This window comes from Littorina saxatilis, linkage group LG3, assembly GCF_037325665.1.
Source record: "Littorina saxatilis isolate snail1 linkage group LG3, US_GU_Lsax_2.0, whole genome shotgun sequence".
NCBI classification, from domain to species: Eukaryota; Metazoa; Mollusca; class Gastropoda; order Littorinimorpha; family Littorinidae; genus Littorina; species Littorina saxatilis.
In genome coordinates, this window is record NC_090247.1 from 64988313 (window position 1) to 65009900 (window position 21588).

A 21588-nucleotide genomic window follows, 5' to 3' on the forward strand; every position below is an offset into this window, starting at 1 on the left:
TTGCACCAACCTTATCTACGATCGGCACATTTTACATTCTTTTCCCTGAGAAGTCAGTCTGGGTTTTACGGAGAGCCTGTTTGCATTAGCCATGTTTCTGTGGACATTTCATGCAGGCCTTGTGATGTTGGTGGGTTGGCTTGGGTGCAGTCATGCCGAGACCTACCCGTTCCAAAACACCTCCCTGTCGTGGGAGGAACGGGTGGCTGACCTGGTGGGTCGTCTGACACTGGAGGAAATTCAGGAACAGATGGGCAGAGGAGGAGCTGGAAATATCGGTCAGGCTTCTGTCAATGTTGATTATGACGTACTTTCTATCATGACAATACACTATTTCGTTTCTTTTCAAATCATTTTCATTACTGTATTGTCCCACCGCTGGGAAATTGGGGTCGCTTTTTTCCAGTGAAAAGCTATAGCAGCAACACAGGCGGGCCACCCAGGTGTGTGCGTGTGTGTGAAAAGGGAGTGGAACATGGATACCGTCTCTGAGTCTTCACATACATTGGACCCGTGTCCGTCCCGGTGTAACACAACATTTTTACTCCACGAAAAATTTACTCCGGAGTAAAAATTTCGTACGAAATTCTTACTCCGAGTACACATTTTGTACGAGAAAAGTACTCCCCAAGGCACGAAAAAATTACTCCCTTCACGAAATTTTTACTCCCCATTTATTCACTTCCAGTAAAAATCTCGTACGCGAAAATGGGATGCGGGCGAAGGGATAATGCCAATATGTGATCTCGCGCAAACGAATGTCGCGCTAGCCTCCCTCCACTCATTCCACCACCAAGACTAACAGGGGACAAGGGAGTCAAAATTTCGTACACCTGGCATGGGAAGTTAAATTGCTCGTGTAAGGGTGAAGTAATTTATTCGGGTTTTTTTTATTCGTCAGGGGAGTAACATCTGTGTACGAAATGTTAACTCGGAACTCACCTGTCGTGGGGAGTCATTTTCTCGTGTAATGGGGGAGTGCTTTTTTCGTAAAGGGAGTAATATTTTCGTACGAAATGTTTACTCCGGAGTAAAAATCTCGTGGGAGTAATTTTCTCGTGTTACACCGGCCCGGATTCGAACCTGCGACCCATGGATCACAAGTCCAGTGCTCTACCAACCGAGCTACCCGGCCCCCACCATACATCACGTGTCGTCATAATTTACTTGTCATTACCATCCCGAAGAAGTCAGCGACAGGCTGACGTCATTTTGTTGAAGACTTTACTAAAACTCGTTTCTGTTGTGTTTTCTGTTGATTGTCTACATTTTAGTGTGTAAGCGAGCCAAAAGACAAATAGATGTGTGTTCCACATTAGGATAAGAAAGTTTGATTGAATTGAAGTAGGTTTAATTGATTTATGCGATTGTCTTTTCGAAGAATACTGAATAACCATGCAGGCAAGACGAAAGTCCGAATCATCGTTTAAAATGTGTTACTGATATAATGTATCAAAACTTAACTAAAATAATTTGTGATTTAAACTCTTGTTAAACACTAGTGTTAAACACGTGTGGTACTGATGCTATGTGCTATATATATATCATATTGAATGCAAGACAGGTTGCAAAAACCTTATAATTATGTTCAAAAGTGAAACACTTCAGCCAAGAGTGTAGGAATCAGTTTTGAGCGTTTGTTTTTCATGGCTGTAACTCAAAATGAATATATTGGGCGGGGATATAGCTCAGTTGGTAGCGCGCTGGATTTGTATTCAGTTGGCCGCTGTCAGCGTGAGTTCGATCCCAGGTTCGGCGGAAATTTATTTCAGAGTCAACTTTGTGTGCAGACTCTCTTCGGTGTCCGAACCCTCCCCCCGTGTACACTACATTGGGTGTGCACGTTAAAGATCCCACGATTGACAAAAGGGTCTTTCCTGGCAAAATTGCTTAGGCACAGTTAATAATTGTCTACCTATACCCGTGTGACTTGGAATAATAGGCCGTGAAAGGTAAATATGCGCCGAAATGGCTGCAATCTACTGGCCGTATAAAATTTCATCTCACACGGCATCACTGCAGAGCGCCTAGAACTGTACCCACGGAATATGCGCGATATAAGCGTCATTGATTGATTGATTGATTGATTGAAAATGATTAGCAGGGCGAACAAGAATTTTGTCGAGTTGATGGATTGGAATTGCAGATTGCATTTTTGTCTCGTATCCCATAACGCACTACAAGGGCGGATCAATTCACTTTGGAGGGGGGGGGGGGGGGGTTACAAAATGACTGCCAAGATACAAGTTGACGGCGCCGAAGGCGCCTAAGCCTCTAGGGGGGTCCGGGGGCATGCCCCCCCGGAAATATTTTTATCCAAAGAAGCAAAATAGAGCTATCTGGTGCATCCTGAGCCAATAAATTACCTCTTTTTTGGGGGGGTGGGTTACGTAACCCGTGTAACCCCCCCCAGATCCGCTCTTGCACTATTAGTTTTACGTACACATTGTTTATTACAATTTCATGATTTTAAAATAAGGTTTTGCTCTCAATCGTTTTGAATTTTATTCAGCTGGACCTGCACCGGCAATTCCGAGGCTGGGTATCGGCAAGTTTGCTTGGGGTACTGAGTGTTTGAGAGGGGACGTGGGGGCCGGTGATGCCACAGCCTTTCCTCAGGCTTTGGGTCTAGGTGCTGCATTCAGGTGAGACTGTGTGTGTGTGTGTGTGTGTGTGTGTGTGTGTGTGTGTGTGTGTGTGTGTGTGTGTGTGTGTGTGTGTGTGATGCCACAGCCTTTCCTCAGGCTTTGGGTCTAGGTGCTGCATTCAGGTGAGACTGTGTGTTTGTGTGTGTTTGTGTGTGTGTGTGTGTGTGTGTGTGTGTGTGTGTGTGTGTGTGTGTGTGTGTGTGTGTAATGCCACAGCCTTTCCTCAGGGTTTGGGTCTAGGTGCTGCATTCAGGTGAGATGCTGTGTATGTGTGTGTGTGTGTGTGTGTGTGTGTGTGTGTGTGTGTGTGTGTGTGTGTGTGTGTGTGTGTGTGTGTGCCTGCCTGTATAACTGTATAACTGGTTGTCTTCGCCTGACTTACTGGTTGTCCTTGTCTAGATGAGTATTGTTCTCACATCACTTGCTGAGTGTCTGTCTTTGTCTCTGAACATTTCTGTTTGGGTTTACTATTGCTGTATGCGTATTATTCTGTCAATCTATTCATTATCGGCTATGTTTTCATCGTTCACTGTCTCTGTCTTTCCCTTGAAGCTTTTCTGTCCTTTGCCATACAAACGGTAAGTTATTATTTGTCCCCTTCTTTTATTCATTTTGTAGTAGTTTGCAATACTGTATGGTTAGCGTTACCATGCATAACTCTTTTTTTCGTGTCGGTTTACCATTGTCCTGTTTTTAGTGTCACCATCTTCATATCTTAGTTTTAGCAGGGACTGCTTAATCTTTCAAAAATCCCTTCCTCCAACCTTGCAATTTTATATTCTCTAGCCATCCTTCTATCCTTTTATCCATCACTCCCTCTCTCCATTCATCCACCCATTCACACACCTATCAATCCATCCACCCATCCGTCCATCTATTCCTCCCACCTCTAGTCCGCACTCAATCCAACATGTCGCTGCTCGTCGGTCGGCTTGATAACTATCATTTGTGTCATAGGAGTGTTTAAAGTGACTTCCACAAGCAGTGAAAACGCGGACATTTCTATTTCGACCCATTATAGTCCAGATAGTACCAGATGTCCAGGTTGCACCATAACAACGATATTATAACGTAATGGACTGGGTGGCCGAGTGGTAACGCACTTGCGCTCGTAAGCGAGAGGTTGCGTGTTCAGGCCTGGGTCAGGCCGCAATTTTCTCCCCCCTTTCCTAACCTAGGTGGTGGGTTCAAGTGCTAGTATTTCGGATGAGACGAAAAACCGAGGTCCCTTCGTGTACACTACATTGGGGTGTGCACGTTAAAGATCCCACGATTGACAAAAGGGTCTTTCCTGGCAAAATTGTATAGGCATAGATAAAAATGTCCACCAAATGCCCGTGTGACTTGGAATAAAGTGTAAAAAAAATTCCATCTCACACGGCATTAAGTCTCAGGGCTTGGAAACATGAATACACGCATGCAGGAAAAAAATGGGTAGCGCCGTATACTGTATGGCAGCTCGCTTTCCCCAGGGAGAAAGCAGCCCGAATTTCTGTGAGGTTACCCTCATGGACTATATAAAATCTTATCCTTATCCTTATCCTCCTCCTTTACAGCCCAGATCTGATATTCCGAGTGGCCGAAGCGACTGCAGTGGAAGTACGGGGAAAGCACAACGACTACGTCAAGCAGGGCAACTACGCCCTCCACACCGGCATCAACTGCTTCTCTCCCGTCATCAACATAATGAGGGATCCCAGATGGGGAAGAAACCAGGTATAGGGTAGACAATATGTGACCCTCCACCACGGAATGAGTCACATGTCACCTTTGCATGATTTTCATATTTTTACATTTTCCTAAAGAATTTTGTATGCTCTATCCAGTGGTGAAAACCGTTTTAGAAAAGAGCAAAAACTGTTTGAGTTATACGCCTGTGACTAAGGTGACCCTCACAATGTTACCAGACACTCCCCGGACTTATATTAAGCCTAGCGCAGAACCGCGCAAGGTGACATGCGACTCATTTCGTGGTGGAGGGTCACATATAATCTACGGTGGTATGGTTTCCTGATGATGGCACTAAAACAAATCAAACTAGGTTTGAAGACAAATGTTTTTTGCTTGGAAGACACGTACCTCATCTCGGTACATCCAAATGAAAACACTTTTTGTGGTTCCACACGACACGATCAATTTCGAGCGATCTTGTAGGCGTATCGGCGAAGTGATATACGCCTGACAGACATGCTGATAAAACTATTGAACATCAAGAAGGAGTGCCTGCAATGCGGAAGGCAAATGAAGATAAGCAACCAAACAAAAATCAAAATAAGATTGCGACCTTGCTATTATAAAGCTTGTATCAGGCTTAAAAAAAAGCCACAGAGATACTTTGTCTACTGTTACAATGTGCAGGAAACCTATGGAGAGGATCCGTACCTGTCTGGAGTGTATTCGCAACACTTTGTTCGTGGTCTCCAAGGCAACGACACGCGCTACGTCCGTGCCAGCGCTGGATGCAAACACTTTGATGTTCACGGTGGACCTGAGAGTATCCCTGTGTCCAGATTCTCCTTCAATGCTGAGGTTTGTTACTGAGCTTTTTGGTTCCCATGCAGTGTGGTTGGCTGCACTGGTGGGTTGTGTTAAAAAGCGCTATTTGAGTTTGTGCATGAGGCTTACCTGTCTACCAAAAAGTATGTACAAACCACACACTCACACACTCGTTTCATTCTTTTTAGTCACTCTCACAAAATCAATTGTCCACACCAATGTGTTTGCAGTTAAGTCCACGTTGAGTTAAATTTATATTGATTTTAACTCTGTTTGTGAAAAATCATGGACAAATCAACAACAACATTCAAATACATGTAGACCAACAGGCCGGGACACTGCTCGCCGATTATCTCCCTTGTTCTTCACAGAGTTAGCGGTTGTTTTTCCTTGTAACATGAGCACCGTCAGACCTAACATATTTTGTTTTGTTTTGTATGCTGATATCATTTTAGAATAAAGTCCGTCAGATAAAGCCTTATTTTTCTATCTCTCTCAAACATGAGCAGTGCCAGAATACACAATACTTCTCTGTTTCTTGTGTATGAACCTAGGTATCAGAGAGGGACTGGAGAACAACATTCCTGCCAGCCTTCAGGATGTGTGTGGAGGCTGGAACGTACAGTCTGATGTGTAGCTATAACAGGTAAATAATCTATTAGGAATTATCAGATTACAATACTATTTGAAAATGGAATATAGATGCACGCATTGAATCTCAATTTAGTTCAATTTCTTTTATTTTTTATTATTTTTTTGAGATCAGAGCTTTTTCATTCACGTCTTGCCGTATCTACAACCAGGGAAAGAAAACTTGGCCCTACAATTAAATTGAACTAAAAACAAGTCAAGTCCTGGTTGTAGATAAGACAAGACGTGAATGAAAAAGCTCTGATCTCAAAAAAATAATAATTAAAAAAAAAATAGATATAATTGTAGGGCCCTGTGTATTCTTCGCTGTCATTTAAGTTGCCCCTTTGCTAAACAAAATACACAGACTAAAACACGAAAGAGAAAAAGAAAACAAAGAAAACGAGACAAGCTAATTCCAAGGAAGTGCACCCATACTAGCAGTTACATTTTGCTTTCAATGCCTTGAGATTAAAATTCTAATCGATGTGACTCTGTAAGAGACTTTTTGTTGAAAGCAAAAAACAAATAGAAACAAAACATCTTCCGCACATTTATAAAATGGGTTATTCTACCAATGGCGAATGTTTTGGCCTGGTTTGTAGTGTGGTCGCAAATCAGCCTTGTGACAGCCGTTATATTCGGGTTTGATTGGTGATTCGTACAAGACAGCAACACACAATAGCATTACGACTACTTTGTGTAAAAGGGTTGGGCTCATTACCGAAAGAAGGCGAAATTAGAGAGTTTGATATGAGAATACCAGCCTTTTTAAGACAGTGAAAAAGTGCTCCAATGACAGTGATTTGTTTAAAGAACAAATGCAATATTTGCCGTCTGATTTTGGTTTCTTTCTTGCATAATTGTAGCCTGGTTCTTTTATTTATAACAAAAATGTTAAACGCAATGGGAAATGTACAGTTCTGACTTTCAAGTACGCCGACCCCTTATCAGTTTCTGACACTTTTGCAAAATAATTGTTGAGGTATTTTTCGTACTTGGTTCTAGCCTGGTGAAATATCAAGTTTCTGAAGCCAAACTTTTATGAAAATGGATTTATTGAAGCTAGGTATATTAGCACGAGTTCTAGAAAGGTCAGTTTAAAAAAAGAGGAATTTTTATAGTGACGATTAAACAATGGAAACGAATTAATTCAAGACCGACTGCGTGGTGTACGTGATTGCAAACTATAATCCCAGTTCAGAGACATCCTGCTTGCTGCCGCGCGAGCAGATACATTTTCCCCCTCTTTATCTTCACTGCGTTGGCTGCAAAATCCCTCCACCGGGAGGTGTTTTCAGACCGGCACGGTTGGCCTAGGGGTAAGGCGTCCGCCCCGTGATCGGGAGGTCGTGGGTTCGAACCCCGGCCGGGTCATACCTAAGACTTTAAAATTGGCAATCAAAGTGGCTGCTCCGCCTGGCGTCTGGCATTATGGGGTTAGTGCTAGGACTGGTTGGTCCGGTGTCAGAATAATGTGACTGGGTGAGACATGAAGCCTTTTCTGCGACTTCTGTCTTGTGTGTGACGCACGTTATATGTCAAAGCAGCACCGCCCTGATATGGCCCTTCGTGGTCGGCTGGGCGTTAAGCAAACAAACAAACAAAAGGTGTTTGTTGTCCCGGAGGTGATCAGGGATACTTCAGCTGCGATACCAAACACTGATATGCCATGGTGCGTGGTAACCATTACTTTGTAAATACCTTCACTCCTTCCATTGCCCTATGAACCGTCACAGATCCTGCAGACGTTTTACATGCGCTGGGGAATGTAAACAGACGATTCGTTATTCCTGGCTGATCACTGAAGAGATTGATATTTTTCTGCTGGTCCGAGCTTATGGTTGTAATCGGTGACCCAGATTTGAGCTACAAATGCTAAATACGAAGTTGCTTTTCAATAGGGACGTTCTGATAACCACTGGGTGGCCGAGTGGTAACACACTTGCGAGAGGTTGCGAGTTCGACCCTGGGTCAGGACGTTAGCAATTTTCTCCCCCCTTTCCTAGCCTAGGTGGTGGGTTCAAGTGCTAGTCTTTTGGATGAGACGAAAAACCGAGGTCCCTTCGTATACACTACATTGGGGTGTGCACGTTAAAGATCCCACGATTGACAAAAGGGTCTTTCCTGGCAAAATTGTATAGGCATAGATAAAAAATGTCCACCAAAATACCCGTGTGACTTGGAATAATAGGCCGTGAAAAGTAGGATATGCGCCGAAATGGCTGCGATCTGCTGGTCGATGTGAATGCGTGATGTATTGTGTAAAAAATTCCATCTCACACGGCATAAATAGATCCCTGCGCCTTGAGTCCGAGTCTGGAGATACGCGCGCGATATAAGACTTCATATATTTCTGTCGTATGGTACTTCATAATGTGCTTGGTCTTTATCAACATTAGATTTTAGAAATGCCTATGCCTTCATGGCAGGGTAATATCCTGTTCCTATCACAGATCAGTGAACATTTAATACCATGGTTCTTTACACAGTAAGCTTAGCTCACGCTGGGACTTTACTGTATACAGCCTCAGTTGTTGCGACCGTCCGTTTGAATCGTCCAGTAAACACACTCAGAAAAAAAAGTGTCCGAAGTTTAAACTGCGACCATTGCTTTGCAGAATCAACGGTGTACCGTCCTGTGCTAACAAGAAACTGCTAACAGACATCACTCGTGGAGAGTGGGGCTTCAAGGGTTTCGTCATCAGCGACCAAGGCGCCATCGAGAACATTGTGGAGGCTCACCACTACCTCAACAACAGCGTCGACACCGTGGCTGCCTGCGTCAATGCTGGATGTAGCCTGGAGCTGTCCAACAACCTGAAAACTCCCATGTACTTTTCTATGTGTAAGTGTAATTATATATCGGGAATGCAGGATTCAAGCATCATGTTCAAGATTGTGAACTTTGTTGTGTGTCTTTGTGGCATGTTGATGTCAGTAACTATCTCAAACGAGGCAACATTGCATGGCTCTGCACCTTCGAAACTCAAACTTCACACGCCTTATTCAATATTTCACAGACTATAACTAAATGGGTATTTTACTGTAACTTCAGAATAAACTTAGGAGCGCAAATTACTTACATTCATTCCAGTATTTGGTAGACGAATCACTTACATCTAGAACAGAGGTGATTCAGACGCCGTCTCCATGGTTCTGCTTACGATAAAAAACAAAGTGTTTTGTACCCAAACACACTTAAAAGCCACTGTGGTGTGTTCTAAAACGAACAAGCAAACAAACAAACAAACAAACAAACAATCAATCAGGCAAGCAAGCAAGCAAGCAAACCAACTAACAAGGACAACCAAACAAAATGTGTTGTGCGCTTGCAAGCGCTTATAGAAACTATCAAATGTTATTCTAAAGCAGAAAGGGGTTGGCTAAAGAACAAAACTACCAAAGTAACCAATGAACCAAAAATCAATTTCGTTTACATGCTCGCAGTGGACGCGATCAAAGAAAACAAACTGACAGAGGCCAGAGTTCGTGAGATGGTGACTCCATTGTTCTACACCAGAATGAGGCTGGGCGAGTTTGACCCACCGGAAATGAACCCCTACACGAAACTGAGCAATGCTGACGTGGAGACACCTGAACACAAGGCCCTGGCTGTGGAGGCAGCCATGAAATCCTTCGTCCTGCTCAAAAACAACGGGGTTTTGCCCTTGAGCAAGTCAAGATACAGCAAAATTGCGGTAAGATTAAAAACAATAACAACCCGTGTGCGGTTTTGAGTTGCCATCGCTATGTTCTGTGATGATGTAGGAAATAGCAGGGATTTACTTTGTGTTCACTTCTCGTATTAAAGAGTTAGAGTTAGCCTTCGTGTGTCTTTTGCAAGTTGAAGAAAAGTTTGATTCGACAATGATATTCAACAAGAAAGCATCAGTTACACAGTCAAATTACTCAACCAATCGTGTATACAAAAAGAACTTCTCGCCACGCGAGCGTGGCGATGGGCAGTTTGTGTGATTGCATGCGCCTTTCTTTGATTGGCTCGTAGCGGACCGCTGGAACTGACCGATGCGGCGGACAGTACCCCGCACAGAGCTTAGCTTAGCGTCACTACGCAAGATTCTAGCAAGCTGAAAGGTCAAGTTTTTGTATTTGGTGAATATTTTTATTCATAAACGACACAACACAGCCATCCGAAGCCATGTGTACTTAGCTACAGAATATGTGACCCTTCACCTGAGTCGCATGTCACCTCGCGCGGATCTGCGCTAGGCTTAATATAAGTCCGGGGAGTGTCAGGTAACAGTGTGAGGGTCACCTTAGTCACAGGCTTATAACTCAAACAGTTTTCGCTCTTTTCTAAAACGGTTTTCATCACTGGATAGAGTATAAAAAAACTCTGTAGGAAAATGTACAAATATGAACATCATGCAAAGGTGACATGCGACTCATTCTGTGGTGGAGGGTCACATAATATATCGATTCAGCCATACCTAAGGGAAAACGATTAGATGACATTATTCAGTCATTAAATATATCCTTTCATTGCAGTTAGATTCGATGTGACCTACTCTTCTGCTATTTAAACATTCACCAGGTTGTGGGACCAATGGCTAACGATACTTCCCAGCTGTTTGGAGACTACGCGCCTAATCCTCCAGCCGATGACGTCGCAACACCTTTACAAGGCTTGGCTTCCTTCGCAGACTCGGTCAACTTTGCTACTGGATGTGGCGACACCAACTGTGGCATTTACATTTCTGCTGACGTCATCAAGGCCGTATCCAGCAACAATGACGTCATCTTTGTTGTGCTTGGCACGGGTGAGTCATCAGGTGTTAATTTCGGCTTTCTTGTCTTTTCATTATCTCGTTGTTATTTTTTGTGTCTGTCCCCTCCACATTCCACGATGACGACATTCTAGTAAACGCTTCATTATGTTGGTGATTAAACGTTCTAATAGGACAAATCTGTCTTTTTTAAGATTGCCAATGTTGACAGCTGCGGTTTTTTTTAAACAGCGGCTTCACGCTCTGCTGAGTCATAGCGTTCTACGCCACTGTATCTGAACCTTTATTTGTATCCATATTGGCTATAAAACTAATCGATGTTCTTTCATTCGAAGATGTGGTAGATTGTGGGTCATGAACAGATCAGAGACTGAGCGGGAAGTGAACGAAATGAACGGATAAGTAAAATGCAGTCAAATTCCTCTTCCCCTCCCCCTCCCAGCTCTAATTAAAAAGTAAGAACCATATAGACTGCTACAGTTCTTAAATCACAAGAACAACAACAACAACTAACACCCCAAGATAGATAGGTTCGATGGCATATGAATGTTTCGTTTTATCTATAATTAAACGCTCAATAAACTAAAACATTTCTTGTTTATTGATTCTATCAAATAAGTATGGAGTAGGGTTGGTATGTCTGCATCAGTTTTCTCTTTGAATTAAATTTAATTATGTTTTTTGATTTGTTTGTTACTTGTGTTTTCGTATTTTAAGACATCTGTCACTTCTTTGTGGAAAAAGCAGTAAGCACGTAAAAAACATAGAAAATTGAACATCTGCAACATCGTTCTTTTGTTTTGACCAATGACACAAGTATTCAAATCAAAAAGAGTACAAATTGCATGGTGACCAGACAAATAAACCACATGCAATTTAAATGCATACAAGCAAAAATGCAATTCTCTAAAAGCATTCAGCCATTATCTTGAGTTCAAACAGCTAGAAGACAAGTAGAACGAAACAGAATCGATTATAAGAAGAAGACGAAAGAGGAAAGGAAGAAGAAGAAAAATATAAAACAAAGGATGTAAATTGAATCTGGCATCTGTCATACTATCCGGAAGTAAAAGAGACAACGAATTGAGAACAAAATACAGTGCAGACCGTTTTTAGAATGTTAGAGATGTTGAAAGACACAATAACGCTGTGTGCTATTCACGTTCAACGTACTCGTATTTGATTATCATCTTCAAAGAGATACAAAGTAGGTTACGTGGCAATGTCCTGTGAAGCATGTTTTTATAAGAAGGTTTATGTTGGTCCTCTTTATCAAATTTAAAAACAACTGTTATCATAAGGCCAAAACAGATAGACCCCAAACATTCTAAAATCAAGAATCAAACAAATACGAGGTAAGTTTTGAGAAAGTTTATATATATTATAGATATATATACAGACAAAACGAAACATTCTCTGGAATTTCGACCTACTGGTCATACACAGCCATGCACATGATAATAACTGCGATCTCTTGTCTGCTTCTATATTGCAAAACGAAATATTACTCCAAAGTTACAGAATAGTGCTTTGGGCCGATGTGAAGGCGTGTTAAACCATAAAGCTAAAGTAACATCTAAAGCCTGAAGGTTAAAGGGCAAGGGAGTTACAAGGTCATTTGCAATCGACCACTATCACTTTTTGTGCGTGTGACTTTGTTTTGTTGTGAGACACTGTATTTGTAAGTCAGACCTTTTTATCTGTTCTGTCAACATACACGTTTGAAATCATGAAGTTAAAAAAAATCCAAGTCAACGGCCCGCATCATAAATAAAATAATTGCATTGATGTGTGGGCACAAGCACACACGTCAATTTGACAAGGAAAAAAGTCTTATGGACAGAGTAATAAGGCGGGGGAGGTTTCAATAGACGGATAAACTGTCCGGAATAGGAAGACGTTGCCAAAACTGATAACAAAAACTAATTCATTCCAACATTAGTTTGTGGCTCGACGTGAACGTTTTTGTAAGAGTAGATGCGTAGGGCTTTGACAGAATTTAACAATTACAACGGATGTCGGACAGACGCAGAGGCCAGGGGAGTTGCCCCAATCCCCACCTCCCCAAAAGAGAAAGTTTTATTTTGCAGTTTTCGAAAACCTGGAATACAGGAGGAGACACCCACACACACACACACACACACACACACACACACACACACACACACACACACACACACACACACACACACACACACACACGACACACAATATTGAGCAATATAAGGTTAACCTTTGGGGTACAAAAAGAACATAGAGTAAGAAATCAACAGTCATCAAAAAATTGATTTGCAGAATGTTTCTTGTTTGTTCTTTTTGTTGTGCCTATTCGCGACTTTGAAACAAAGTAACATCATTCAGCCACATTACCAGTAAGCATACGGACAAACAAAGGTAGGAGCAAATGAAGTGAATAACATTTGCAAAATGTTGAATGTCAGTTATTTCTAAAGAAAGATCCTTGACAAAAAATAAGTATGTTTTTGTTTTCTCCTAAAGACCTGTCAACCTTTTTGGCTGTTTGGGATCAATTCAACTGTTTTTGTTTTTTCTGTTAAATTAGGTATAGGTGTTTAGGTTAAAGCTGTTGTCATTTTATGTTTAGTTTTTCCTTTTCAGGAATTTAAATACCTATTTATTGTTAAGTATGTTTTGAGATATTTTTTGATTTATTTATCGATTAATTTATTTTATTTTGCACGATTTAAATATAATTTGAAAAAATGTTGATGTTATGATAATAATGTAAAATAAGATATTTGTGTAAGGAACGTAAATTAAGACACCTCCGTTTGCAAGCCCTAATATCTCAGAAGAAAAGCTGATTCCCCCCCCCAAAAAAATTTTTTTTTTTCTTTCACGGTTTCGCTCAAGCATACAGGCTCACAAACTGATTTAGCCGGTAATGAACAACGAAGGACGGTTCCGGACAGCCATATCGGTTGAAAAGACGTCAAACCACATTACACGAGCATGAACGACAAAAGTCAGAGAGGAGGGGTAACACTGCATGCACCTTATATGCATGGACGGTTAGATAGCTCAGTCAGTTGCGGCGCACCCGTCGCGATATAACCTTGAATGGTTGAAAACGACGTTAAACACCAAATAAAGAAAGAAAGAAAGAAAGTTGCGGCGCAGGGTTCAAAATCAGTTGTCGCTATCGGCGTAGGTTGAATCCCCACGTTCGGCGTAGGATTTATTTCCCAGAGTCAACTTTGTAAAGACTCTCTTCGGTGTCCGAACATCCCCGTGCACACGTATGCGCATGATAAAGAAGCCAAGTTAACAGCGAAAGTCTCAGGGCTTGGACACATAAATAAATCCTCACCATTCCACACACCAAAACCAAAATATACGGACAACGCACTTTTACTTTCTGCGCACCCACACAATGGAATTCTCTCCCCTTTCACATCCGCCACTCTCAGTCACCCCAAGTATTCAAACAAGCACTTAAAACGCACCTCTTCAAGAAATACAACCCCTGATTTTGTTTTCTCAGTCCATCAGTAGGCTACATGTAGTGTATTTGTTGTTTTAGTGATAATGTGATAATGTATATAAACATCTAGGACTGTTTTCAGTATTGTAGATAACATGTTCTGTTTGATTAAGGGTATTCAGCTGGTATTTCCTTGTTTTCACTACCTATTTTATTCATGTTTTTATTACTTAGTTAGTGGAAGAATCTTTTGTATGTATGTTTGATGGTGTATGCTTTTAATTAAGCGTTGCTGACTATGAATGTAGATGTAAATGCTTATATCCCATGACCTCCCTTCTTTGTCTCTGTTACTTCAGTATGGGTATATATGTTGTATTTTTATAGCTCAATAAATACATCATGGACTCCCAAAAATATATGATAGTGCAGATTCCGATTTGGGCAAAGGACTACTTTCCTCCCGACCTTTGACCTCGCGCCGAACAATGTGACACATTTGTATGAAGTTCTAAAATCGTATTGCACGGCTCAGAAAACCATATCAGTTGCACGCAAAAATGAATCTCAGAGCAAGTCTACTCTTTTGCCTGGCTCTGCAGTAAGTCCACATATTTTTCCGTAATCCAGTCATATTCCTTCAAAATGCAATCAATCGGCGGTGACAGACGTGTCGGTCGCGTTTTCCTCACACCCATACCAGTTTAAGTTCATCCATGCAAACACACTCGCAAAACAGTTTATCACGTAGATACATTTCAAATAGGGAGCAAATGGTTAAATCTAAACCTACATATTTGTTCCCTAAAATTTGCTTCTCTGTCAATAAGCCTAATTACACACGTTCGAGAAAAACAACGTGGAATCAATTCTGAATCGAGTAAGCCAAATGGGTCCCAAACCCGTTTCGCCCGTTCTGCCGACCTGAAACGCAAAACAAAAGAATTGTGCGCTTCAACTAAATTAATTTCTATTCGACTTCATTACTTTCTTGCAACTTATGAACCTTTACTTAAAGCTTTTAAATGGTCTGAAAGTAGTGTTACCGCGTACTTATCGATGCACTCATTCGTTTTATTTTTTCAGCGACGGTCACTTAGTTTAAGGTTGCAAAAGGGCTAAGTCTCGCTGGCAACAGTTTTACCCTGCACAGATCGCAACAGTGCCGCTAGTAGTCTACACTTTGTGTTTGATGGTAGAATGGGATATACAGATTACAACACTCGTGGTTTTTTATATGGCTTGTATTTCAGTCAAGACCCAGCGGGAATATCAATCGAGAGCCACTCGCCAGAGGCTCGTGTCTCCCGATGATATTCATCCGCTGGGTCTTGACTGAAATACAAGCCATATAAAAAACCACTCGTGTTGTAACCTATACGTATAACTGTGTTTTAATTTTAATTGTGTCAAGCGCAAAGAGCATAATTGTAAAGTTATGATGTTGCGCTATATAAATGCTCATTTATTATTATTATTATTATTATTATTATTATTACTATAAATATATGCATGCAGGAAACAGAAAGCAAAACATGGGTAGCGCCGTACTGTATGGCAGGGAGAAAGCAGCTCCAATGTCCACGAGGGGAACCTCACAGGACTGTATCAAATACAAGTAGTATCCTTATCCTTATCGTATCTTATCCTTCTTGCTTTGTCTGTACATATGCCAGGTCCGGCTGTGGAGGCTGAGGGTCACGACAGAGCAGACACAGAGCTGCCTGGTCAACAACGGACCCTCCTTCAGGATGTCATCAGTCACGGTAAGTCAACAGCCGCAACGGACACTAGCCCATCTCTCACCGTGTTTCTCATCTTCCCCCCCCCCCCCCTCCTCGTTCACGTAACAACCAATATTTCTGAAACATCTTTCAAATCCTTCAGCTCCCGCCAACATCCCTATCGTCCTTCTGCTGTTCAACGCCGGTCCTGTCAACATCACCTTCGCTGACCAGGATCCACGTGTGTCCGCCATCATGGAATGTTTCTTCCCTGCCCAAGCCACTGGCGAGGCGTTACGTCACGTCCTGCTGAATGACGTCAAGGGCGCGGTGCCTGCTGGGAGACTGCCCTTTACCTGGCCTCTGCTGGCAACAGATGTAAGAAAAGGAGAATGTGTTGTTTGTGAAGGAAGCATAAGTTCATTTTGCTTGCATTTCAATCAAAACAAAATCCTGAAACATCGTGTGAACCTGTTATAACACAGCAAGTCAGGTAGTATGCTCTGTGTGTTTAAGTGTATGCAAGTGTAGTGAAGTGCAGTGAAGTGTAGAATAGTGCAGCGTAGCGTGGTGCGATGTAGAGTAGCGAAATGTAGTGCAGTGTACCAACGTTTTTAGATCCATTTCTAAATGATTCCTGTATTACAGTGTCGTAACGTGTAGTGTAGTATAGTGTAATGTAGTAAAGTAGTGTAGTGTAGTATAGTGTAATGAAGTGTAGTGTACTGTACTACAGTGTAAAATAGTCTAGTGTATATTTTTGGGAAAGAGTTGCCATCCATTTCAAACAGATTATTCACTGCTTTTTTAAGATCAGCGCTCCACAATTTTACACAAATTAGACAAAACAAATAAGCCATTATTTCTATACACTGTAAGGTTCCTCCAATGACGAACTACTCCATGAAGGGACGGACTTACCGCTACTCGCATGCGCTGCCTCAATACCCGTTTGGCTACGGGCTGTCCTACACAACGTTCGAATACGTGGGAGACACGCATACAGCCTATGTGAAGGCTGGAGAGCCTTTGAAAGGCACTTTCTGGATCCAGAACAAGGGCAAATATGTAGCTGATGAGGTATGTTTAACAACAAAAATTGGGTAGTGCCGTACTCTATGGCAGCTCGCTTTTCCCAGTGAGAAAACAGCCCGGATTTTCATGAGGGTAACCTCACAGGACTATATGAAATCCGAATTCCTTATCATATGTGACCCTCCACCACGGAATGAGTCGCATGTCACCTTTGCATGATTTTCATATTTTTACATTTTCCTAAAGAGTTTTGTATGCTCTATCCAGTGGTGAAACCCGTTTTAGAAAAGAGCGAAAATTGTTTGAGTTATAAGCCTGTGACTAAGGTGACCCTCACACTGTTACCAGACACTCTCCGGACTTATATCAAGCCCAGCGCAGAACCGCGCGAGGTGACATGCGACTCATTTCGTGGTGGAGGGTCACAATATTAAGAATCACGTTCCATTACTCTGTTTTTTTCTCTCATATATATATATATCAGTGTGGATTTGTAATTAGGTTGAGTCTTAGGTCTCTGATGACTCAGACCGATGATCAGACAAAAGTAAGCTGTTGTGCTCACCTGTCCATGAATTAAATAGCTGCAACTAATTTCTGACTATGATCATAGAAATGTACTTGTTTCCATTTTTATGTAAATGACATAGCCACAGCTCATTTCTGATATAAAAAAGAAATGTATGTTTTTCTATTAATCATGTTGTGTATATACCGAGCAACAAAAGAAACGCGAATTTTCTCCAGAAAAACCTTTAATCACAATTTTAAAATATCATTTCTCATAAACGTAACATCAAACGAATCAAAATCACGGTGGTATGTTCCTCGCACACTGTTCTTGGCTATGGCATAGTCTTTTGCTGCCACGGGCAAAGGGAGCCTCTGCAGATGGTCAGTGCGGTGTATGACCCCCATGGACGTTGATGACGGCCTGGCAGCGGCGCCTCATGGAGTGAATAAGTCGGTTGATGGCGTCTCTCGGGATGTTGCTCCAGGCTTTGATAAGGGCCTGACGCAGTTCTGCGGCAGTTCTTGGTCCTGGGCGTAACTGGTTGGCCTTTCTTTGAAGTTGGTCCCAGAAATGTTCAATAGGATTCAAATCTGGGCTGAGGGCGGGCCAGGCCATGATGTCGATGTTATTGTGCTGCATGAAGGCCTGGGTGACCCTGGCTGTGTGCGGGCGAGCGTTATCTTGCTGCAGAACACAGTTTCTGCGCGCCTGGAAAAAGGGCACAACATGAGGCTGTAGGATCTGGTCAATATAACGCTGTGCTGTGATGCCGTTTCCCCGACCAGGACCAAGATTGTTGAATAACACAGGTCCCAGGGATTGATATTGGTTGAGGCCGATTCCACCCCAGACCATGACGTTTGGTCCACCCTGGGCATTGTGTTCCATGACGCAGTCACCAGCATAGCGTTCACCTCTTCTTCGCCACACTCTGACACGCCCATCAGCATGACTAATGCAGAAACGGCTCTCATCGGTGAACAGAATGTTTCGCTATTGTCTCTGGACAGTTCCAGTTGATGTGATCCTGGGCCCACTGCTGGCGCGCCATGTGATGTCTCTGAGTGAGGACTGGTCCTCTAGCGGGACGGCAGTTTTGGAGGTCTCGCTCAGCAAGTCTTCGGCGTATAGTCTGCCCACTGATAGGTCTCTGGTGGTTACCGACGGTGTTCCTGGCTGTTTCTTTGGCTGTATGGAATCGGTTTCTCAAATGATGACACAGGATCTGGCGATCTTGTCTCTGTGTGGTAACGCGAGGTCTTCCACTTCGTTGTGTATCAGCAGTGCTTCCAGTGTTGACAAAACGTTGCTGAAGGCGATATACTGTTGACAGATGCACATTGAAAGCGACTGCTACCGCTTCTGGGTCATCACCAGCCGATAATCGACCCACTGCCCTCTCGCGTTGTTCTGGTGTCAACCTTGGCATCTTGACTCTGTCAAAAGTTAGACTGGCAGTAAGCGTGCCATGGTCTCTTTTTATTACTATTGCATCAGTGAACACATCTCACACATGATGTTTCCCCTACTCCGCTTGCACGTGCTGTAAGCGCGCATCATGTGTTTCACGTGGAAACTGCTTGTCCCGTGCGTTGAGACAGCAGCAATGGGAAAATATTCACACAACAGCTTTCTTACACATGACTGCATAGTGCATCTATATCCCGAAAATTGTCACTCTCAGATTAACTGCGTTTTTTAAAATCATAATATCGAAAAATAATTCGCGTTTCTTTTGTTGCTCAGTATATATATAGTTTACCCGTCGTCTTTTCCTATCTCAGAACTGTACATCCACAATTTTAATCATTTATGGTTTGGCCTGAAGCTATGTGGTCAACATACGCTAAACTTTGCCTGACCTTGCCTTGCTTAGCCTCGTTTGGTCCCTGTGGTACTCCAGTGCTCCGTTTATTTATTTTGTATTCTCTCACAGTCAATTCATTGCAATGGGACCCATATATATGAGCCCTTTGTTGAAGTAATTTCCTAAACTTGGAAACTATATAGCTATGATTCAAAACCTTGCTTGTGTCTTCTGAGCGAGTTTCTTGGACAATTTCACAGATAAATTTATGATCTTGATCGTAAGTGTTTGTCTGTCCACTTAAAAGACCGCTGTGTCGAACTACAGTGAATGCAATGTTTGGTTTTCTCATAAATTAAACGTACCAATACCATACCATTTTTAAAAAAACATTTTTTTAACAGTTGCTGATAGGTTTATTGGCGCCTCTAAGCCAGTAAACATTTGGGACCCAATTTATTTTAAAATTTAGTTTTTTCCCCATTACCTTTTTTTTTTTTTTTTTTTTTTTTTTTTTTTTTTTTTACAATTTTATTCAAATAAATAACAACAATCAACAATATCTCATACAATGAATTAAATACATCTTATCGAGTACAACAAGCTAACTTTTTTTTAACGTTTTGTTCTTCGAACACTCACACAAAAATGCTTCTTATCTGTAACTGCCTATTAAAAATACTTTCCAACGGTAAAAACGAATTTGTTTTTTTATATATACTAACGCACATCTTTCCGATTAAGATAATGTGGTTCAATTTATACATAGTTGCCTTTTTCACCATTACAAAATGCATACCAAATAAAACATCACTAACTTTCAAAACAATCGTAATTTCTAAAGTACGAAAAATAAATTCTTCAATAAACTTCCAGAATTTGTATACAACCGGGCATTCAAAAAAGAAGTGTTCAATGAAATCAGTTACATCACAACAGTAATTACATTTATTAGTTTCCGTTACTTTCATTTTACACAGGAGAATGTTGGTCGGATAAATGTTGTGCATAATTTTCCAGTGTAAAACTCTTAATCTAGTCTCTTGTGTTGACTGATGGGCAACTATCCAAGAACGTTCATCAATTTCTACATTAAACTTTCTCTTCCAAAATCCTCCGGAACATGGTACATCTGTTTTCATATTAATAATCTCTTTCCGATATTCTTTGGCACTTAACACATTTTTGCCGTTAAACAGTGGGGTAATACAAACATCATCAGTCATATTTACAACATTTTTCCTCATGAATAATGACACAGCAGCTTTTACAACATTATATTCAAGAATTCGGTTTGGCGAATATCCAATCAAATCACATATATCTTGATATGATAATATGTCTCCCGAACGTACAATGTCAGTTAATATCAATACACCTCGTCGTATCCAACTTTCAAAAAATAAAACTTTGCCACTATACGTTATGCATGCATTATTTCATAATAAAATCGGCCCGATTGTCCCACGATCGTAGTGGTTATTATCCAGCCAATATTTTAATACTGCTTTCCAAAAGTGTGATTTCACTAGGTCTAACCCTTTAAATCTTGCACTGTTTACATTCGATAAGAAACATTCAAAGTGCTTTCCAAAACGCAAATACATCATCTTTGGAGTGAGACTCCAATTATCATTTTCATTTGATGTAGTCAGTTGTGAAACCCATTGTAATAAAAAAGAAATTTGCATTTGCCTAATATCGATCATTTTTAAACCACCTTTTTCAATTTCAAAACATAAAACGCTTCTTTTCACCTTTTCAAAGGCCTTCCGATTACAATCTCTTTTTCGCCACAAAAATCTGTACAATAAGGTATTGACTTCATTCAAAACACAGTCAGGTAATACAAACGCTTGCATAATATACACAAATTGTGAAATTAAAAACGTTTTCACAATACATATTTTCCCTAAAATGCTCAAATTTCGCTTCTCCCATGCACAAATCATTACCTTTTTGATGATATGTTGTTTCACCCAAATAGAGTTTAAGTAATATGGTTTCTTTTTTCAGCTTTTTTTTTTTTCATGAACAAACATTCTTGTTGTGTCAAAATAGTAAACGTTCCATGAACAAACATTCTTGTTGTGTCAAAATATCAAACTTTACATGAACAAACATTCTTGTAGTGTCAAAATATCAAACGTTCCATGAACAAATATTCTTGTAGTGTCAAAATATCAAACGAATAACATACCATAATAACTTGTTTTTATGTATTTATTCTATGATTGCGGGCTATATAGAATAAATACATAAAAACAAGAATGATAATAACATACCATTCTTGTTTTATGTATTTATTCTATATAGCCCGCAATCAGGTCATTCTCGTGACTTATTCCCTCTCAGGTGACGCAGATCTACATCACGTGGCGTGACCTCTCACTTCCGGTGCCCAAGATTCAGCTGGCGTGGTTCAACCGCTACACGGTACCACACGGCCAAATGGGTCTGTCTGTCAACTACACCATAGATGCCAGATCCATGGCTGTTTGGATGGACGATGGGTGGCATGTCAAACCAGGTATGTGA

General features: G+C 41.3%; 1 protein-coding gene across 2 annotated transcripts in view; it reads left to right on the plus strand.

The window, feature by feature from the left end:
- Window positions 1-21588, plus strand: part of LOC138962957 (uncharacterized) — a 22408-nt gene continuing 820 nt past the window's right edge. The window contains exons 1-12 of one of the 2 annotated variants that reach the window (XM_070334925.1): window positions 7-278; window positions 2513-2645; window positions 4205-4364; window positions 5007-5177; window positions 5699-5790; window positions 8396-8622; window positions 9225-9475; window positions 10333-10558; window positions 15647-15736; window positions 15858-16072; window positions 16574-16774; window positions 21406-21580. In XM_070334925.1, coding sequence (XP_070191026.1) covers window positions 92-278; window positions 2513-2645; window positions 4205-4364; window positions 5007-5177; window positions 5699-5790; window positions 8396-8622; window positions 9225-9475; window positions 10333-10558; window positions 15647-15736; window positions 15858-16072; window positions 16574-16774; window positions 21406-21580 — 2128 coding nt within the window. In that variant the 5' untranslated portion in view covers window positions 7-91. Of the gene's footprint in view, window positions 279-2512; window positions 2646-4204; window positions 4365-5006; window positions 5178-5698; window positions 5791-8395; window positions 8623-9224; window positions 9476-10332; window positions 10559-15646; window positions 15737-15857; window positions 16188-16573; window positions 16775-21405; window positions 21581-21588 lie in introns of those variants that run through there. The other variant, XM_070334926.1, reaches the window with a different exon arrangement.